At 39.5% G+C, this 17751-nt stretch overlaps 1 protein-coding gene across 4 annotated transcripts in view; it reads right to left on the bottom strand.

The window, feature by feature from the left end:
* Positions 1 to 17751, bottom strand: part of dock10 (dedicator of cytokinesis 10) — a 43464-nt gene that overhangs the window by 16646 nt on the left and 9067 nt on the right. For 2 of the 4 annotated variants that reach the window (XM_010795013.1, XM_010795011.1), the window contains exons 1-3: positions 10067 to 10501; positions 3369 to 3488; positions 184 to 273 (exon numbers count right to left, since the gene is read on the bottom strand). In XM_010795013.1, the coding sequence (XP_010793315.1) occupies positions 184 to 273; positions 3369 to 3488; positions 10067 to 10225 (369 nt within the window). In that variant the 5' untranslated portion in view covers positions 10226 to 10501. Of the gene's footprint in view, positions 1 to 183; positions 274 to 3368; positions 3489 to 5858; positions 5997 to 10066; positions 10502 to 17751 lie in introns of those variants that run through there. The other 2 variants (XM_010795015.1, XM_010795014.1) reach the window with 2 other exon arrangements.

Consider the following 17751-nt stretch of genomic DNA (forward strand, 5'->3'; position numbering starts at 1 on the left):
CACACACACACACACACACACACACACACACACACACACACACACACACACAGCTCCACCGGTGTCAGGATGTCCTAAATTGAGAGCCTAAAATGACAAACCTAACCACCACCAACCGAAACCTTTTATATTCGACAGCACAGCGGTCCTGTACACACACTCACTGACACACACACTCCTTACCTGTCTGACCAGCAGACATTCAGCCTGTAGTTCTGCCCCCTCAGGAACAGTCGATTTGAGAGTGCGTCTCTCCTGAGGCACAGTGGATACCTGGAGGGTTAAAAAAATTGAGAAGGGACCGTTAAAAAAATGCTACTTCAAAAAACATATTCTTCAAAGGGATCAAACAATTACCACTAAAAAAAAGTAGTAAATGTGCTCTTACAAAAAGAAAATGTCATATTCACGTATGGGTATTGTTTAGACATTAACTACCGGTACATTGATTACAGGACAAGATGAGTGAGGATCTTGGTGGCTCAATAGGAAATCATCCATTCATCAATTCTAATTTACATCCAAGCCACTAATGGCTTCCAAAGATATTTCACTCAGTCTAGGACATCGTTCAACAATTAAATCATTTTTCTAAATGAAAATGAAAGTAACAAATTCATGACAAATAAAAGAAAATAAACTCAATCAACACACACCAGACCTCCACCCAACTGTCAAATCAAGTTATTTTATTTTTATATCCCATTATAATACATGGGTAATGTGCCTTAAAGGGCTTTTCAGTCTGTACAGCATATAACATCCTCCATCTTTAGATCGCTGATTCCCATTAGGAAGAAAATGTACAGCCCTTCAAAAAACGATGGAGAAAGGGGTGGCTAATTAGAAAAATAAACATAAAAACAGATATACTTGGACAGTGCTTTCAACTAAAACCAAAACACATGACAGCCAATTTTTAACAATAATGTTTTTTTTTCCCAGGAGTCCTGGTAAAGAAGCTTTTCTGAAGGCCGTGTTGGCCCAACAGACTACACTTACAGTATGTTGTTTCTCTTTTAATGTCACCCAACTGTATACTAGACTATGCTTGTATAATAAATATATATAGTCAGATTTAAATATAAGGACTTACCACAATGCCTCTTAACTCTCACTGGTAAAACTAACCAACATGAAAATAAACAAAACTTAAATACTCTGATCGACCCCGTCCATTGTTAGCCATAATAGCTCAAATACTCTAGGGATGGCTATGGTCTCTCGGTGGTTCACCAGTTTCTTAAGATTGAATTGTTCTAAAAAAATTAAAACCGTTATTTAAATTGCAATGACATTTTGTACAGACATTCATTGTCCTCACTCAGAGGATGGTTCACAGCCATGTGGCTCAGTTTCTTTAATAGGCAAATCACAACAGAAGTTATCTCATGTCCCGTTTCATCTAGAGCAGGCTTTGGACGATCAGAACTGCTTATCATGCTTTATAGCCAAAACTTAATGAGCAATGATTTGAGAGAAAAAGCAATACTTATTGGGTATTTTGATGTAATATTCATTCATTCATTCCTTCTTACAGAAATAGTTTCTTGCCAGCTTTATTGCAATGGAGATGAATAATTCAAATCAAATGTCTTAATATGTACTTCTAAGCAGTGATTACACCTACAACTAATATCCTTACCCATTAAACTTTAATTATGCAAAGACAATTGTTATGGTTTTATAATGTATATTCAAAAATAAATGTTCTTCCCAGACTTTGATTACACAACCCAATCAGCAGGCTGGAGCGCAGCGCTCACTAACCAACTGGCAGAGAAGCCGATCTAGTAAATGCCTTTTGTGCATTAGCAATACTCCGGCAAGCCACTTTCACTTACAATTATGGAAATTGACTTTAGGCTGCAGAGACAAAGAGAATCAGAGGAGATTGTGTTGCAGCCAGACAGAGCTGGGAATCAGCAGAGTCAGCCATTAAAGCTACAACTCCACAAGCAAACATTTCCCTTTACCACAAGCAGCCAATTAGTTCATGTTAGTGTGAGGTGGATCTGTGTCTGCAGAAACGTATTAGCACGGTAATGAAAGAACTAATGAACAAAGAGCTAAAGGGAGCCGGGGAGAATAAATTGTGGACCGTAATGAAAAGACCACTATGTTGAACATGCATGATTAGTGTGAATAAGTGTGTCGTGCTGTAAAGGGGAAAATAAGTAACACGTTGCATTTTAACAATGTTCTATTGGCAAATTATGATCTGGAGAGTTGTACAGAATGTGTTCAATATCACACCCAAATGACTATGTAGTAACTATACAGACTGTCATGTATGCATGTTATACAGTAGTGTCTTAACCGTCCTGTTGTCTTCGGGTCAAATCTGACGTGTTTCTAAATATTTATTACATGATAAGAGGGTATTTCATGTCATTGCCACAAAAATAACAAGGATGGTTTCACACCACCTTCTTCGCAAGGACAGATTATGATCACTATTTTTTTTTTTATTATGTGCGTTTCATTTAAAGGTAGGGTATGCAAGTTTGAGAAACCGGCTCGAGATCGCAAGAATTTGAAAATACACGACCGGAGAAAATCTGCCACTTCCTTATAGAGCCCCTCCTCCAACACACACGAACGTGCACATGACCAATGAGGGCACGAGATGAATTTGTGCACAGATGGAAGGCTGACAGGCAGGTAGGCCATCCAGTTATTTTAGCCGGGCCGGCTAAAATGATTGGTCGTGCTTTTTACAGTACTACGGCTTCCACAGATGACATGTTTTATGGATTTGTTGTCAAAGCACTTCAGATATTCATTGCTATCGGGATGTTAAGAGCATTCCATGGAATATAACAAAAAGTGTATCTCGAGCCGGTTTCTCAAACTAACCTACCCTACCTTTAAAAGTATAGCATCTGGCGTCATTATGTGATGGCCTTAATCTGTGTCTGTGACAATCCATTAAGATATATATACCTGTGATCTAAACTATGGTGAAAAAAAATCCAATTGTTGGCCTTTTGTTAACTCAAAAATTGGGTCAAATTTGCAGTCCTTTGACCAAAAATGACAATAAGATAAGTAAAACTAGTGTTAATGAGTTGGCTTTTAATGTGTAGATCCCATTTAGGGGATCTTAGTTATACTATATGCTGTCAAAACAATCAAACCAGGAAAATGCACAGTTAAGGGGAACACAAAGGTTCAAATGTCTATATCATGTAAAATACTTTCTGAAAATACGACAAAGGAATTTATAGATGTGAAAGATTTCTGACATACAGCTCCACGCCGGTCAATCAGGATTCACATTCGACCGAGAACCTTATTTTCTGAATGCATTACCCACTGAAACCTCACGTAACCCATACAATACAGACACATTCACACACACTTACTGAGAAATCATTGTCGGGGAATAGGAGCAGGTCTCTGAGAGGGTCTTCCTTCAACTCATCCCCCAGTTCAGAAAGGACAGCCTCATAGTCGAGAGGATCGATCAGCTTTGGCTTCTCCTGCTGCAGATGGAAAACACAGAGACATTTGATTAGATCATTCATGTAAATTGAGATTGTACATAATTGCACACCTTGGTGCACTGGTAGATGATTAAGACTCAATGTCAATCCAGTTGAATCAGATGAAATGTTATGTAAAAAATGTATGTGATGTGTATAAATGGTTATGCTAACATATGTAAATAGATGAACTCAGACAATTCCTAACAAGCATCAGGTATGATTTCTGTGAAATGGCAAGAGGGGTGGCGTGGGCAAGGGACTTTTCTCTTTCTTTTATCGTTTACATAATTTGTATCTGTGTATATATGTCCCAACTAGAAAAAAATTAAAAGTTGGTCACAAAAAGTAAACAAAATGCTTCTCAAAGTTTCTTATGAATTCATTACTCTTTTAAATGACCAGTTATTGTGAAAGCAGAAAAAAAGCCTCAGTATAATTACAGGGTTATTCATGAACCGCAATACTGCAGCCTAAATACAGCACAAGTATTTTTAAAAGCAGTGTCCATGACAACTAGTCATGGCATTTCCTGTGTTTTGTGATGACATCATTAGGGCCTAAAAGATTGGTAGAGGAAGTGGCCCTGCAGCTGAAGTGAGACTGTGAAACACCACACCTTAAACACATGTGTGTGAAGAGTAGAAATAGCTTTCTTAACCGACACACTGAGATGCAGCTCGATTTCTCAGTAAATTAAAACCTAAGCATTCAGACCCACATACTGAAATGTGATGACCTCAGACTTCGAAATACTACATTCAGGATCCACTGATCAACAGTCACTTCTTTGTGTGAAGGCCCATTTTACACACTTAGTATACAAACCACTGAACTTATAAAATGATGGTGTACACATCAGACAAAACAATCCATGACACACTAACATGTTTTATATTCTCAATGAGATTCAAAACTATGTTGAAGAATGATGTAACGTGTCAATGAGTCATACAAAAAGCCAACCTTTCAAACATGTGTTTCACAGATAGCGGCCAATGGTTTGTTACTTCTGTCATTCAGAGAATAGCAACAGAACAGCAGAGCGAGAGCTGCAGCAGGCTGTGGGGAGGAACGCGGAGGAAGTAATGATCTTTGGTTTGGTTCACATGCACACACTGCAGACCGGGGCTTTTACCCACCACAGCAACGCTAACAGTCAGAACAGGCGCTCTTGGCGCACAACCAACAGAGAGCACAGAGACAAGAAGGACATATATAACTGAACACATGGGCCATCTGTCTAAGCACTGCCCTGACCCCCCAACCTGTATGCTGTTAACCTTTACCCCCATTACAAGTTGTATACTCCACAGTTAATTTACAGTGCCATTTCTTTTGTTTTCTGTCCCTTGTCAGAAAATCTAAAACTCATTAACAATCAACCTTTTCAACAAAACAAGATTTACATAAATTGATTATAAACACACTTAACAAGAGTCATCATAATTGATTACTCAATTAAATTAATTAAGTTTCTTCAAGTTCAAGATTTGACATCTTTTCCCTTTTTCTTGTTAATGTAAATCTTAATTGTATACATTTTAATTTGTATTTCTCTAGATGGTAGGAAACAGCATTTGGATCTCTCTGTCTTTATCACAGAGGATGACAATAAACCTTGACTTTTTAGCTGTTGTCAACGTGAGCTGTGAGAAATTGTGATTGGTTTTCTTTCCATTTCTATCTATAATCTTAGACAAACAATTCATCAATGAATTAAAAAAACACTCAACATATTAATCAATAATCATAATAAATATGTGTTAAAACACTGACAACTAATGGGTAAATAAAAAATGGCTTTTCTACACACCAATCATTAGCAAGTGAAGCACACGAGACACAGGATGGAATAGGCAGGCGAGTACATTAAGCTTGAGGTTTTCAAGCGTGCATTCCGACTCTTCTTTGACCCATGTGATGTCAGTGTTGATGTTTCAGGGGAAAGTCTCAGGCTTTCCCTTCACGAGCTGACATCTGTCACCCACAGCAATGTAGCATTAGCTCTGTGAGGTGTGCATCATTAACACACACATCATTGAATCTGTTACCATTGAGTATTCACTATTGTCTTCTATCTCTTACTGTCACAGCCTTTCTAAATGTCATGTGTCAAAGGTATTATTAATAAGAGGAGTAAATGAAGCACAAACAAATTGAAAATCATTTAAGTATATAGGGCACTGACTGTAGTCTATAATCATTAAAGCTGTATAAATGAATGCAAATAAAATGATGACTATTTTTGACAGCATATAAACACATGGAAGTAACTGATTAAACTGTTGCCACGTGATAGTCAATCACTAGCAGTTTAGCGTTGTTATTGATCGTAAATTAAATCGGCAGAGACAAAAAAATACATACAATACTCAGCCGGGAGAAATCCGATCGTACTCTTTTGCTCTTTATTTTCCTCCTGAAGGTAATTTTGCTCCTGAAGCTCATTGCTGCTGGTAAGAAAATGGTTGAAGCTTAATTAAAAGTGAACTAAACAAAAAGGCATGTGCTCTGTGAGAAGCAGAACTAACACTGAGGGATTGTGATTTTGTGTCAGTGCACGTGGATCTAGAGGAAGTCGATGTTTGATGTCCAACACTCACTTCAGCGCACACACATATGCAAGAACACACTCGCTGAAAAACCCCTGCTAACGAGAAACTAACCCACCAGACACTCCAGTTTCTAAACATCATGCTCTCGATGCCTTTACTTTCTGACTTCTATATATAACTATTTGTGTAAGTGCAATAGACAAGATATTTCATTTACGGTTGATAGTACCCACCCTACAGACACAACCCCTCTCTACACATAACATATCTGGTATAACATAACATGTCTACTCTCACACACTACAAGTCAACTCTAAAGACCTTATCTTGCTTTGTCCAAATGTAACAGCTCACCGTCAGCCCACAAATGCACACACATATATAAACAACACACCAACATCAACTTCCTGTTTAAAGCAAGCCTGTCATCCTCATGTACACGACACTGTGTATACAATAAGGCACATAAAACAAAAACGTATAGGTTTCCAATGTTGCTTGATCAAATGTATATAAATGCATGCCAGACCATATAAACGCACCATAGCATTGTATCTATTTTTAACCTGTACAGACCTACACTTCCCCCTGGATTAAACCATATAGCAGAACAGAGATCTGTGCAAGAGGAAACAACCCCTGATGATAAACTGAGATACCTGCACACATTAACACATAGGGAGGTGGCGCCATTAGGCTTTTTGGGAGCATGAGTTAATTAAATATTGCAGTAAAATCAATGTACTGCATTATTCCAAAATAAAAGACATATTGTTCACTTAATATATCTGTAGTTTTTTATTTGCATTGAGGTTTCTGAATGTTATGCCTCCACCCTAATGCAATAGAGGTCAACGGATTTTCATTTAAAATTTGAAATAATTTATACAAAAATTGATTAAAAATCATAATCCAGGCGGAGAAACAGTGTCCTTGTTTGACTTTTGATAATCTACAGAACCAACTGTAAACATTATAGTGAGTATCTTTGTTAAAAACTAGTTCCTAAAGAAAGTGTGGGTTATCCAGACTACATGGTTTCTTGGAAGAGTGTAATGCTATGTGCTGTTGTTAAAAGTAGGTGGAGTTATTGTCAGTTAGTTTTGGTCAAGTGATGTGAAGTGACAAGGTTTTGAGGTTAAAGTGTAAAACGGTTTCACACCTAATGGAAATGACATGTCAAATACAAAGAGTGTAAAATGCAAAAGCTGGTCCTGTGTTTCCCTCCGAATTAGCATCTTGTTATTTATCAGAGACATGAGAGGGTAAAACAACAATCTGAAAGTCTACCAGGACAAGATGTTTCTAAGCATTTATCTTAATCTACTCTGTTCTTCATTTAATAATCGTTAATAACTCTTTGATGTTTTGTGTTTGAGACAGTTAATCATAATTATGCTCTTTGCACTGCGCTCGCTCAAACCCATTTAACGAGTGCAGCTCAGCCTCCCTACCTCCCTCCCTACCTACCTCCCCCAACCATCCATCCTCTGTTCTGCAGCTGCCTCGGCAGGCTCCATCCCTCCATCCGTCTCATTTCATCAAACGTCCTCAGCAGCACACTCCTTTATTCATCCTTCCTTTGATTATCTCGGTCTCTTTCCTGATCTCTTGTTCTCACCCTATTAAACATCCTTTTTAACATCTCTCCTTCACTCCCAGGCTGCTCTGTTTTTCTTCCTCCCTCCCTCTTAGCGGGGGTGAGATAGAGAGGGTGTTGATGTTGGTAAACTACAGCTGTGTGGAGGGCACAAATAGAGCACTACACTGGTGGCTCACAGCGTGGCTTTCCTCCAACATAACTGTGAACTAGAAAGTGAGACAGACGAAGACAGAGATAGAGGAGGATGGGTTGGGGTACTCAAAGAAGGAGAGCAGAATAAATCAAGCTCGGGAAATGATTAAGACAAAGATGGAGAGAATTCACAGGGTTCAACTCCTTGCACGTTATGTGCACAAGCTGGTCTGTGTCATTCTCAAGCACAGATTTAAGGGCTTATCATCCTGTTAAAAGGAAAGATGTGCGGAAAGTGTGACGGAAGCAGAAAGAGGGGGAGTTTGGATGAAGGAAATGAATGTGAAAGGTTGAGGGAGTATAAGAGAGAGATGAATAAGGGGAGATAGGGGACAACTGGGACAGTAGAGAGGAGAAGAAAGCAGACAGAAGGCATCTGCTTTACATCATTAGAGCAATGCGAGGTCTGGGGAGGGACGCATTGGGACTAATGGGGATTCTTCGAAGAGACGTTGCTCCTCTGATGACTGTCTGACTTTCTTGCGCTCATCGCTTCTGGCAGGCTTATTTGATATGTTGAGTAGTGGTGAAATTAAAAAACGAAATGTCTTTGGCTTCTTCAAAAACACACACTACAGTTTTTTGTGGTTTTGCTGTTGACTTTTGACATCTATTTTAATCTGTGGGAAGGCCATTACTCAAACCCTAAGGATCCGTCGTTCCACCGTGAATTAACAAATAATTCCCTGAATTACTCATGTTGTCAATGAAGGCCAATTGACCAAGCAGCAACACAATATGCCAAGAAGCCAGCAACAAGGAGGATAGAGACCAAAAGAGAGGTCAGAGGATTTTCGTTCTTTCCCTGACCACAACTTCCAAAATGTCTGCTGACGAAAGTTGTTGAAGATGATTGTGTCATTGGTTTCATGACAACAAATTCAAGGGGCTTTCTCAACAGTGGTAAGCACTGAGTTATGAATGACTTTCATTTCCTGTAAAAGTACCTTTCCCATAATGTCTGCATGCTGCCACGTTCTCATATTGTAACGATGTTATTCAATTGTATGCAGATGACATACAACCCAACACCTTTTTCACAAATCTGGGCTGGACATGAAACTGTGACCAACTACTTTAAGTTACTAAACAAAATGTGCTTATTCTTTCAAACCATGTTAGCCTGGAAAATTGTAGACACCCTGGCATTGTTTCAGCGCTGATGAATGTCTTTCTCTGATTTGGGAAAGGCTTAGTTAGCGCATTCATTTGTAGTGAAGCCTAAATATATCAGCACATTAGATTACACTTATAGTACAAGAATCAGCAGTTTAGCATGACTTTGCAGTTTAAACTATTATGACTCTAGCTTGCCACAGAGACCAGAAAAACAGGCACCAGAAGAGAGGTTAATGGAGGGAAAGAACTAGAGAAGGAAAGAAAAAAACAAAGGGGAAACAGAAGGGGCGAGTGTAGAGGGCCCACTCTGCCAAAACTCGAACATTTTTTCCACTGGGCTTTCAGAAACCAGGGTCTTTCTCGGAATAAAAAACTGGCAACCATTAGTGGATACAGATACCAAACAGATGTACTGATTGACCTGCAAAGAAAAATGTTTGACAAAAGGTACACATGTTCTTTTAAGTGACTCATTCATCGATATATTCATCCAGTCATTCATTAATTCACTCAACCATGTAACCCTCATCCACCATTTTATCCAATCCCGTTTGAATAGCTATTTTAATCATCTTCTCTCTTGGCCATATGCAGAGCAAGCAGATTTTTCCCACAGAAATTAGATTCCTCATGTCTGACCCCACCACCCCCCTCTATTCTCCTCCCTCCATTTCCGCCCCTCTGCCTCTCAGCTGTGAAGAGAAACGACCAGGCCCCAATCATTGATCATACATCAACCTCAGCATCAGGGAGAGTAAAAAAAAGTATGCTTGTAAGAAAAGGCACATAAAAAGTATGCTTGTAAGAAAAGGCATATAAAAAGTATGCTTGTAAGAAAAGGCACATAAAAAGTATGCTTGTAAGAAAAGGCACATATGTAGAGAAAACAATATAGAATGTCACAATTAATAAACAAAAATGTATACCTAAGGTGCTTTTACCTTGGCTTAAGACAAAAATCCATCCATTAATGCAAACAAAAATATACACACATGCCATCCAAAAATGATGACATTACTCCAGACCCACATACTGCCACCCCCTTTACCTGCCCACGCATGCATAAGGTAGAAAGTTAATGGAGGGTTGGAGGTGCAGTAGGTTACCATTACTATGATGGTCAGAGGGGATGTGGTATTGGTGTAACCCTCTAGGGTTGGAGTGGCAGCTTCCAATGACATCTGGTCCTGTCGCGAACACATGTGACCGCAGTCTGCACCGCCCACTGAACGTAGGAGTAGGACAACACTGGCCGAACAACCCATAATCCTCTGCTGTCGTCTCCTAGTCCAGCGTGATTCCGTCCAGCAGTGTAGGCTTCACCTGAACTGAGACTCCTTGTTTATCCTAACCTGAACTCAAGTGCCTGCCCTGATGACACAGTTCAGTCCAGATAGCACCGGGTCCAGCCAGTGGTGTTTTGCTCTGTTCAGGCCCAGTAGGATATCTGAGGCTCCATCCTACTGTCCTCTCTGGTCTTCTTTCACTTAAACCAGTCCTGCTTTGCAAGCTTTCTGTTTCTTTCCTGCACTGCTCTTCTCCAGTCTCCAGCTCCTAATGTTGCTGTTGCTGAGCTTACACACTGGCAGCCTTACTTGGCTCTCTCTCTCTTTCCCTCTCTCTCTTTCCCTCCAATACACCACACACACACACACACACACACACACACACACACACACACACACACACACACACACACACACACACACACACACTGACAGCAGCTGTGCACGGTTCAGCCCAGCCCGACTCACCGAACAAATCACAGTCTGCAATAGCTGTCAGCTGACCAGAACCAGCTGCTGCGTGCACGCACACACACATACAAACTTACATCATTTTTCAGATTTTCATTATGCAGCACTCTTCCTCACAATTTTTCTCTCAATCACACGTGTCCTTTCAAGTGGCCAGATCTGCTGGCTGGGCATTTGTGTTTAATGGACTCCAGAAAGTCGGTGGAAAGCAAAAACGCTGTCCCACACTTTGATTTGGTAAAATAAACTATTGCTTTTATTTTACGAAAGTGTATAAAATGTGCATATTCATGTGTTTGCTAGAGGTAAAATCAGGTTAATGTTCAAGAGTGGATGCTGGCAGAGTGTGTGTGCAGCTCTGGGGTTGAGTTGTGGAGTGGTGAGAGACGCTATTGAACGAAAAGTGGATGGTAATTGGGGAGTGGGTGGCTATAGATGAAGCGTGCACTTGGAGTTTTCGGACTGTAGAGCGAACATGGAGAATTCCTGCAACTTTGGTTTAGCTCGGAGACTGCAACAGGATACTGACTGGGCTTTTGGCTAAATGAAGCTCATAAAATGACATTACATCAGATGTGCCAGTGACAATTACTTTCACCGCTCTAATTGTTCTCATGTCACAGTAACATCTGGTCTTGCTTTATTCTTCATGTTCCATTTTCACTGTGTGTGGCTAAATGGAAAGAAAGAAAGCAATATGCATTCGAGACCAAAATGATCTTCACATGTTTGCAGCCATTTGAAATCCTTTTCAATTGAACATTCCCAATGTTTTCTTCCTGCGAGTCGTACTTGCGGAACAAGAGGTCGTCCAATACATAGATTTGGAGAAAAATATTGATGAACATTAGGACCAGTTTTTTCACAAAGGTTTCTTGAGGGACATTTTAAAGCCTTGACTTTGGGTAACTGTTCTTTGCCATCTTTGTCAGTCTCTGGAATCTTAATTTAATTTGGTTAATAGGGAGGAGGGGGAGCAAGATGGGACCAACCCACATATCAAATTGAATGTGACAGGTTGAGACTGTCAATAAATCAAACACTGACGGAAAATATTGTCAATGGAACAATGGTTGTCAAAATCACCAATGCAATACACATTATAAGAAGTTAGAATAACTTAAACTTTAAAAAAATATACATAACAATTTCATGTATTAAAAGTTATTTTTCAAGGAATCGGCATCCAGAAGCTACTGTATTAGAGAACTACACATTCTTTATGTCAACACTTGTGTCATTATTTGAATTGGTGCAATATGACATGACATCATAATCTTGTCATAATCGTTTCCTTTTAAAATGAAAAAGTATTAAGACAATTATCAGTTTAAAACTATTGGATTGGCTAAAATAATGCAGTGTCAATGATGAAAACAGTTCTCTTTTCTCAGCCATAAAAAGTTGATGCTTAGGAGATTCATGGTTTGTATACATGATCATTGGTGACTTAAACAATGTAAGGATGAAAAGAGTAAGTAGACTAACACAAATAAAGTAAAACATGGAAATGCAGATCTCAAAGCATCGCTGAAACAGATATAGCTAGTAACCCAAGCCTAGGGTCATTTAAGGTAATGCTTTACATATTCAACCTATAATAAACTACATTATAATTTAGTTCTACATCACGCATTGTTTTTAAAGGCTGTCGGTCGATTGGTCTTCAAGTGGCACATAATGTATAGGCAATGACATTTGCCCACTCTCAGCTCCCTGCAGAGAGTAGGAGGTAACCATGGTGATGTTGTTAGGTCATGATTAGGGTCATTAGTGTCCGTGTCTGCATGACAGAAAAACCCACCCACCACCCACATAAACACTCATTATTATAATGCTTTACATAGCTAAATATAAACAGCCCAACACAACCAGACACACAGAAAAACACATTTAGGCATACACATTGTGTATGTACACATTTTAAAGGAGATTATAGTGAATATGTCCATTGAATGTTGAAAGTAAAGTAAAATTAAACCCACCCCCATCCCCTCCCTAACACCTCCAAAAACAATTACTTCACATTAAAAGCTCTGCATTGCAACATGCCACATAACAGCAGCTAAAACAGACAGAGCCCACAGAGATGGGCTTTGTTTGTATGCCAGGCCTCCACAATGGTCCTGTCATGAAAATATGCCCACACAAACATGCACTGTAGTCTCCAGCACAGTCCCCATGTTACACAGCTAGCGTGGCGTTGTGCTCTCATTCACCCCGCCTGCCTTCACATTATATCACCACGCTGGCTGCTGTGAGTATGTTTCTATCCACATTTTGAACTGGTGACATGAAAGCATTTGCAAGAGATTATCATAAAATAAGATTATTTGAAGAGTGTCGAATTGAAGCTCATGTTACATTAATGTTACTATAAATGAATTTTGTCTGTCCACACACATTATGAGGAATCATCAACCCTTGACATTTCTGACAGTATATTGGGGTACTCTAGCATTAAGATAGACAGCAGTAATTTGCTGGTGCTTTATTTTCATTGGCTTTCAAAATTCAGAAAGGAAAGCAGGAGCAGATTATTATACTGTGCAAGATTTATTTGGTTGTCTTTCACTTTATTGTTATGCACACATGCAAAATGGGCAATAAAGAGTAAAGACAAGTACTTATTTTTGTTATCAGGAGAGTTGCAGTCTGTTAGTCTAGATGTATTATACCATCATCATGCTAGGATGAGGCCTGATCGCACCATATTCATGCTTTATGTTTGTTGTTATGCACTAATCAATCAAAGTTGCCTGCAAATGTACTATTTTAGAGAAATGTAGTCTTATGCAGAGGCAGAGTAGGGGGTTAATTGAGGAAAGCCTCTTTAGTTACAACCTTCTCTGCATTTTGTAATTGTTTCACTCCACCATTTAAAAAAAAAATAGAAGTAGAAGGAAAAGTGAATTTAAAGCAAAACACCCAAGGCAACTTTCAGTGAACGAGGTGGTGAGTGTTGAATAAGTGATGAGGACATTGCACTTTCATGGAAGAGAGTGAGGAAACCGACCTCTGTGGTTGGAGAGAGACATGGAGATGGTACAGTGTAAAGCAGCTCAGCTCCCAGGACACCTGTCCTTTAGTGAGAGTCGGTTAGGAGACTGCTGTAAATAAATCACACAATGAAATGGAAGAACAAAGCTGTAGAGGGATCGTGTCCCATGCCCAAACACCGCCATGTACACAATGAGACGGAATAATCTGCTGACTCCTTTTGTTATTCCTCTGTCGCTTCCTATTTCTGCTAAGTTAATCATGTGCCACTCAAAGATCTAATTTCTGAACTACCTTGGACGCATAATAAATGCCACGCCCCATAACTGTATCTTTAGTTTCATGGGTTATTTATTGCAATTAATGTTCAATAAAGTAACTGATATGTAAGTGTTATTGCTTAGAAGTTTTGCAGAAATCAAAACTGAGCCTTTTGTTTGAGTAAATGGAGAAACAGCTTGGCCAGTGCTATTTTTGACAGTAACTTCATGCAAAAGAAAGAGGAAATAATATACTAGCAACATAGATAATAAAAGAGCCGAGTCTGGTTTTCAATTAGCTTTAAATGTCATAGAATAATTCCAAGAAATAACGTTTTTTTTATTATAAACTTGCTGTAGTATAATGAATGAAAATGTAAGCAGTATTACAGTTAGCTTATTTGAAGGGAGCGAGTTTGGTCATTTAGTTTTGTAGATTCAATTTTTAAGTGCAAAATATGAACATGCACTTTTGCCTAAAAACTGTTGCATGCTCACTTTCTTTCTTACAAATGTAATGAAAAGTGCAGATAAACCCCGAAATATGTTCTTGTTACCCCACAATGGTAAGCTTCTAAGATAAAAAAACAAATCATTACACACAAGGTAACTTCAAATATATTATAGAGACTCACACGGACCATTACATTTAAGCATTAGCATTTAATTGTGAGCACCTTTTCTATTGCTTGGACCTACAGTATGCCTGAGTATGTGTCCTCTTTGTGCTCACCTTGGCTTTTTTTTGTGACTGGGGGTTTCACTGTGTGTAAGTCTGAACCTCTGTAGAGGATGACATCATCGGGGTGCATAGGGCAGAGAGCTGCCATCCTTAGTTGAGTTAATGTTTTCCAGCTGTGCAGCCTCAGTCTCTACAACCCTTCTGTTACTCTGCTGAACAACACTGACGGTGACAAAGTGGTGGTTATGTACGCTAGATTTGCAGAAGTGTGATGCGTGTGTGCATGAAGCATACGCATGTATGTTAACTATTTAGACGAACATAAGCTGTTTTACTGACTTCGATTAGCTCAGCCAACTAGGCCAAGGAGGAAACCACAGTCCATTAAACTCCTGCACACTGCCTTGTAAGCAGTTAGCTCTGCTTTAGTGAGGTTCCCTGCAGCGCTGCAGGCTGACTCACGGCAGCGCTGTTTGATGTGGTGCAGAGCTTCACGGAGTTTACTCGGGAAAACACTCTCCTGTTCCCATGGAGACCACAACAGGAAGGATGCTGTCACTCAAGAGGGCTGGGTTCTCAGTGACGGTTTGGCCCCATGGCACTCACAGAGCAACATGAGGGGCACCCTCTTTCTGGCTGTACCCCCCCCTACTCTTAAACACAGCACGCACTCTTACAAGCTGCAGTCATCAAGAAAGTTTACTGACTCGAATAAAAAAAAGAAGGAAAAAGAACGGAGCAGAAGAAGAAAAATAAACTCATGTCCGAACACTTTAAGGTCAAGTTAATCTAAGGTCATTTTCTGACAAACTCCACTGCAAATAGTGTACAAAATACGTTTCAATCTGATTTGCTGGACCAAATTTAGCTCAAGCTGAATGATTTTTTGTATTTGAAGGGATCTTTTTTTCTTACACTTGTGTATTGTTAATATTGTTTCACATTAATCCTGATGTGCTGTTTGCAGTAAAACCTCAGCCTGCAGATGCAACACCACAGCACACGTTCTCTTGCACAAACAGGAAGACAGACTAAAGTCTAAAGTGAGTTTCAGCCAGGCACCCCTAAGAATTGATAAGAAAAACATTGCAATACAAATCTGTCTGCACTATGTTTGACCTGTACCTGTTGTCAGATGTTTTTGTGGTCTTATACTTTTATGTTATTTTCCTGGCTTTGAGTGTTTCATCATATTGTATTTTGTGATGTTGTTTCAGGTGGTTGTATACATTAATGGCGTTACCCTGCTGTGCTGCAGCTGTGGAAAAATAGTGCTTGGAAAGTATGTGCTTTTCAGTTTCATTTTTTCTGTATCGGAAGAGTCTCACAGAGCAGACGTAGGACTTTTTCTCTACTTTTGTTTGACCTGGAGGGGTTTTCATGATTAAGATTTGTGTTGGTTCGGTTGCTCATCCAGAGCTCTTGCTCTCACTGTCACTTTTCTCTCTTTCTCTTTCACATGTTAGATGTGTTGTCGTATTTACCTTCTCTGCGAACCATTGCCCTTCTAAAACAAACACTGCAGACATATTTTCATGAGAGAATGCATTTGCAAATATGAATCAATTTGATCCATTTGTACAATCTGACTGTAACAGGATCATGTTGTGAACCTGAAAACTGTGAAGTATCTCTTTCCCTGGAGGTGTTAACAGGAAGGACAGAGTTCAGCGCCACAGCACTCTGCCAATGCCATCTAGTGCTGAGAGCCGGACACAGCAGGCCGTGTGGAGGGTGAGAGGCTGGCACCCTGCTCACCTCAGTGCTGCAGTGGCCCTTACAGCAACATCTTTGATGAATGACCTCCAGGAGGCGCTCTGTGCCATAGATACTATCTGCTCCTCTGGTTTATTTAGAAAAGGAAGCTATTAAAATGTCTTTAACTGAGAACTAAAGTCCTGGGGCAGGAGGGATGTTGGGGGCGGGAGCAAGAGAGGGGAGATGAGACGGAGAATGTGGGAGAGAGGAAGTTGTTAGGTAGCAACTGCCGGGAAAGGGGGGGCATTGTTAAACATTTCCATTCATTTTCCTTACCTCTTACTAAAAGTTCACCCATCTAACCAAACAACAACAACCTCAACGCACCTTCCTCGCAGAAAATTACTTTCAGTATTTCTACTTTCAATATTAATTTAGTGGGGATCAAAAGTAACAAAATAGATACACACACACTTGAGTTCATGGAAAAAAGTATATCTGCATCCGTTCCTTATAACAGACGACATATTTAAATGTTATGTAATCAAGGAAAGAAAAATTGAAAGCATACATCCATTTGTCTTTACAAACCTTAATGAATAAATATGTACATTTTGTTAGTTGGACCACTTTTGGACTCCACCTATATGAAATATATGTGGAACTTTGTACAAAGACTGGTTTAAATTACACATCAAGGAAATGGTTTTGGAAACGGTTTCGCTGAGGTATCAGTGTTTCCCCTATACAAATAGTGGCGGCGCAGCGCCGCTGCTGAAATATGAGCGCCGCTGCTAGGGGGCGCCAGCCAGGTACCCAAAAAAAAAAAAAAATGTTTTAACTTCTTTTTTTTTTCTTAAAATAATAATAAGTGGCGACCCTTTTTCATTTTTGATTGTTTGTTATGTAGATTTGTAGTATTTGTGTTACTGGCAAAGGCGACACAGGCGGTCGCCTAGGGCGCCAGATCTGGGGGGCGCTGCGCTTGTAGCTCTGGGAGGCAAAAAACATTTTTGACCGTTGCGGCGCTCATCCAAATGTTCGGCCTTGATGTAGCAACATTCATAATTAAGTAAGGTAACACCTTCTCACCCCTGTTACTTGTTTAATTTGCCCTGTAACGGTTGGGCGCGACTAGGTGTAACTAGGTAAATATAGATATGAATGAACAACCAACAAATAAAATAAGCTACATTTATTTGTTATTGGTTATGTAGGTTAGGTTTATTGGTTGTGTTCATATACTTATCTTGATTATTAAATGTAAACCAATCTTTTCATATGGGCCGTTTAAGAGTTTGTACCCCCTAGATCTAGTCTCTAGTAATTGTGTGCTTCAAAAGTGCACCCAGATTGAAGCATTTTTTACTGTATAAAATGTAAAAACAAAATCT

This window comes from Notothenia coriiceps, unplaced genomic scaffold (assembly GCF_000735185.1).
Source record: "Notothenia coriiceps isolate Sejong01 unplaced genomic scaffold, NC01 NC01_scaffold00037246, whole genome shotgun sequence".
Taxonomy (NCBI): domain Eukaryota; kingdom Metazoa; phylum Chordata; class Actinopteri; order Perciformes; family Nototheniidae; genus Notothenia; species Notothenia coriiceps.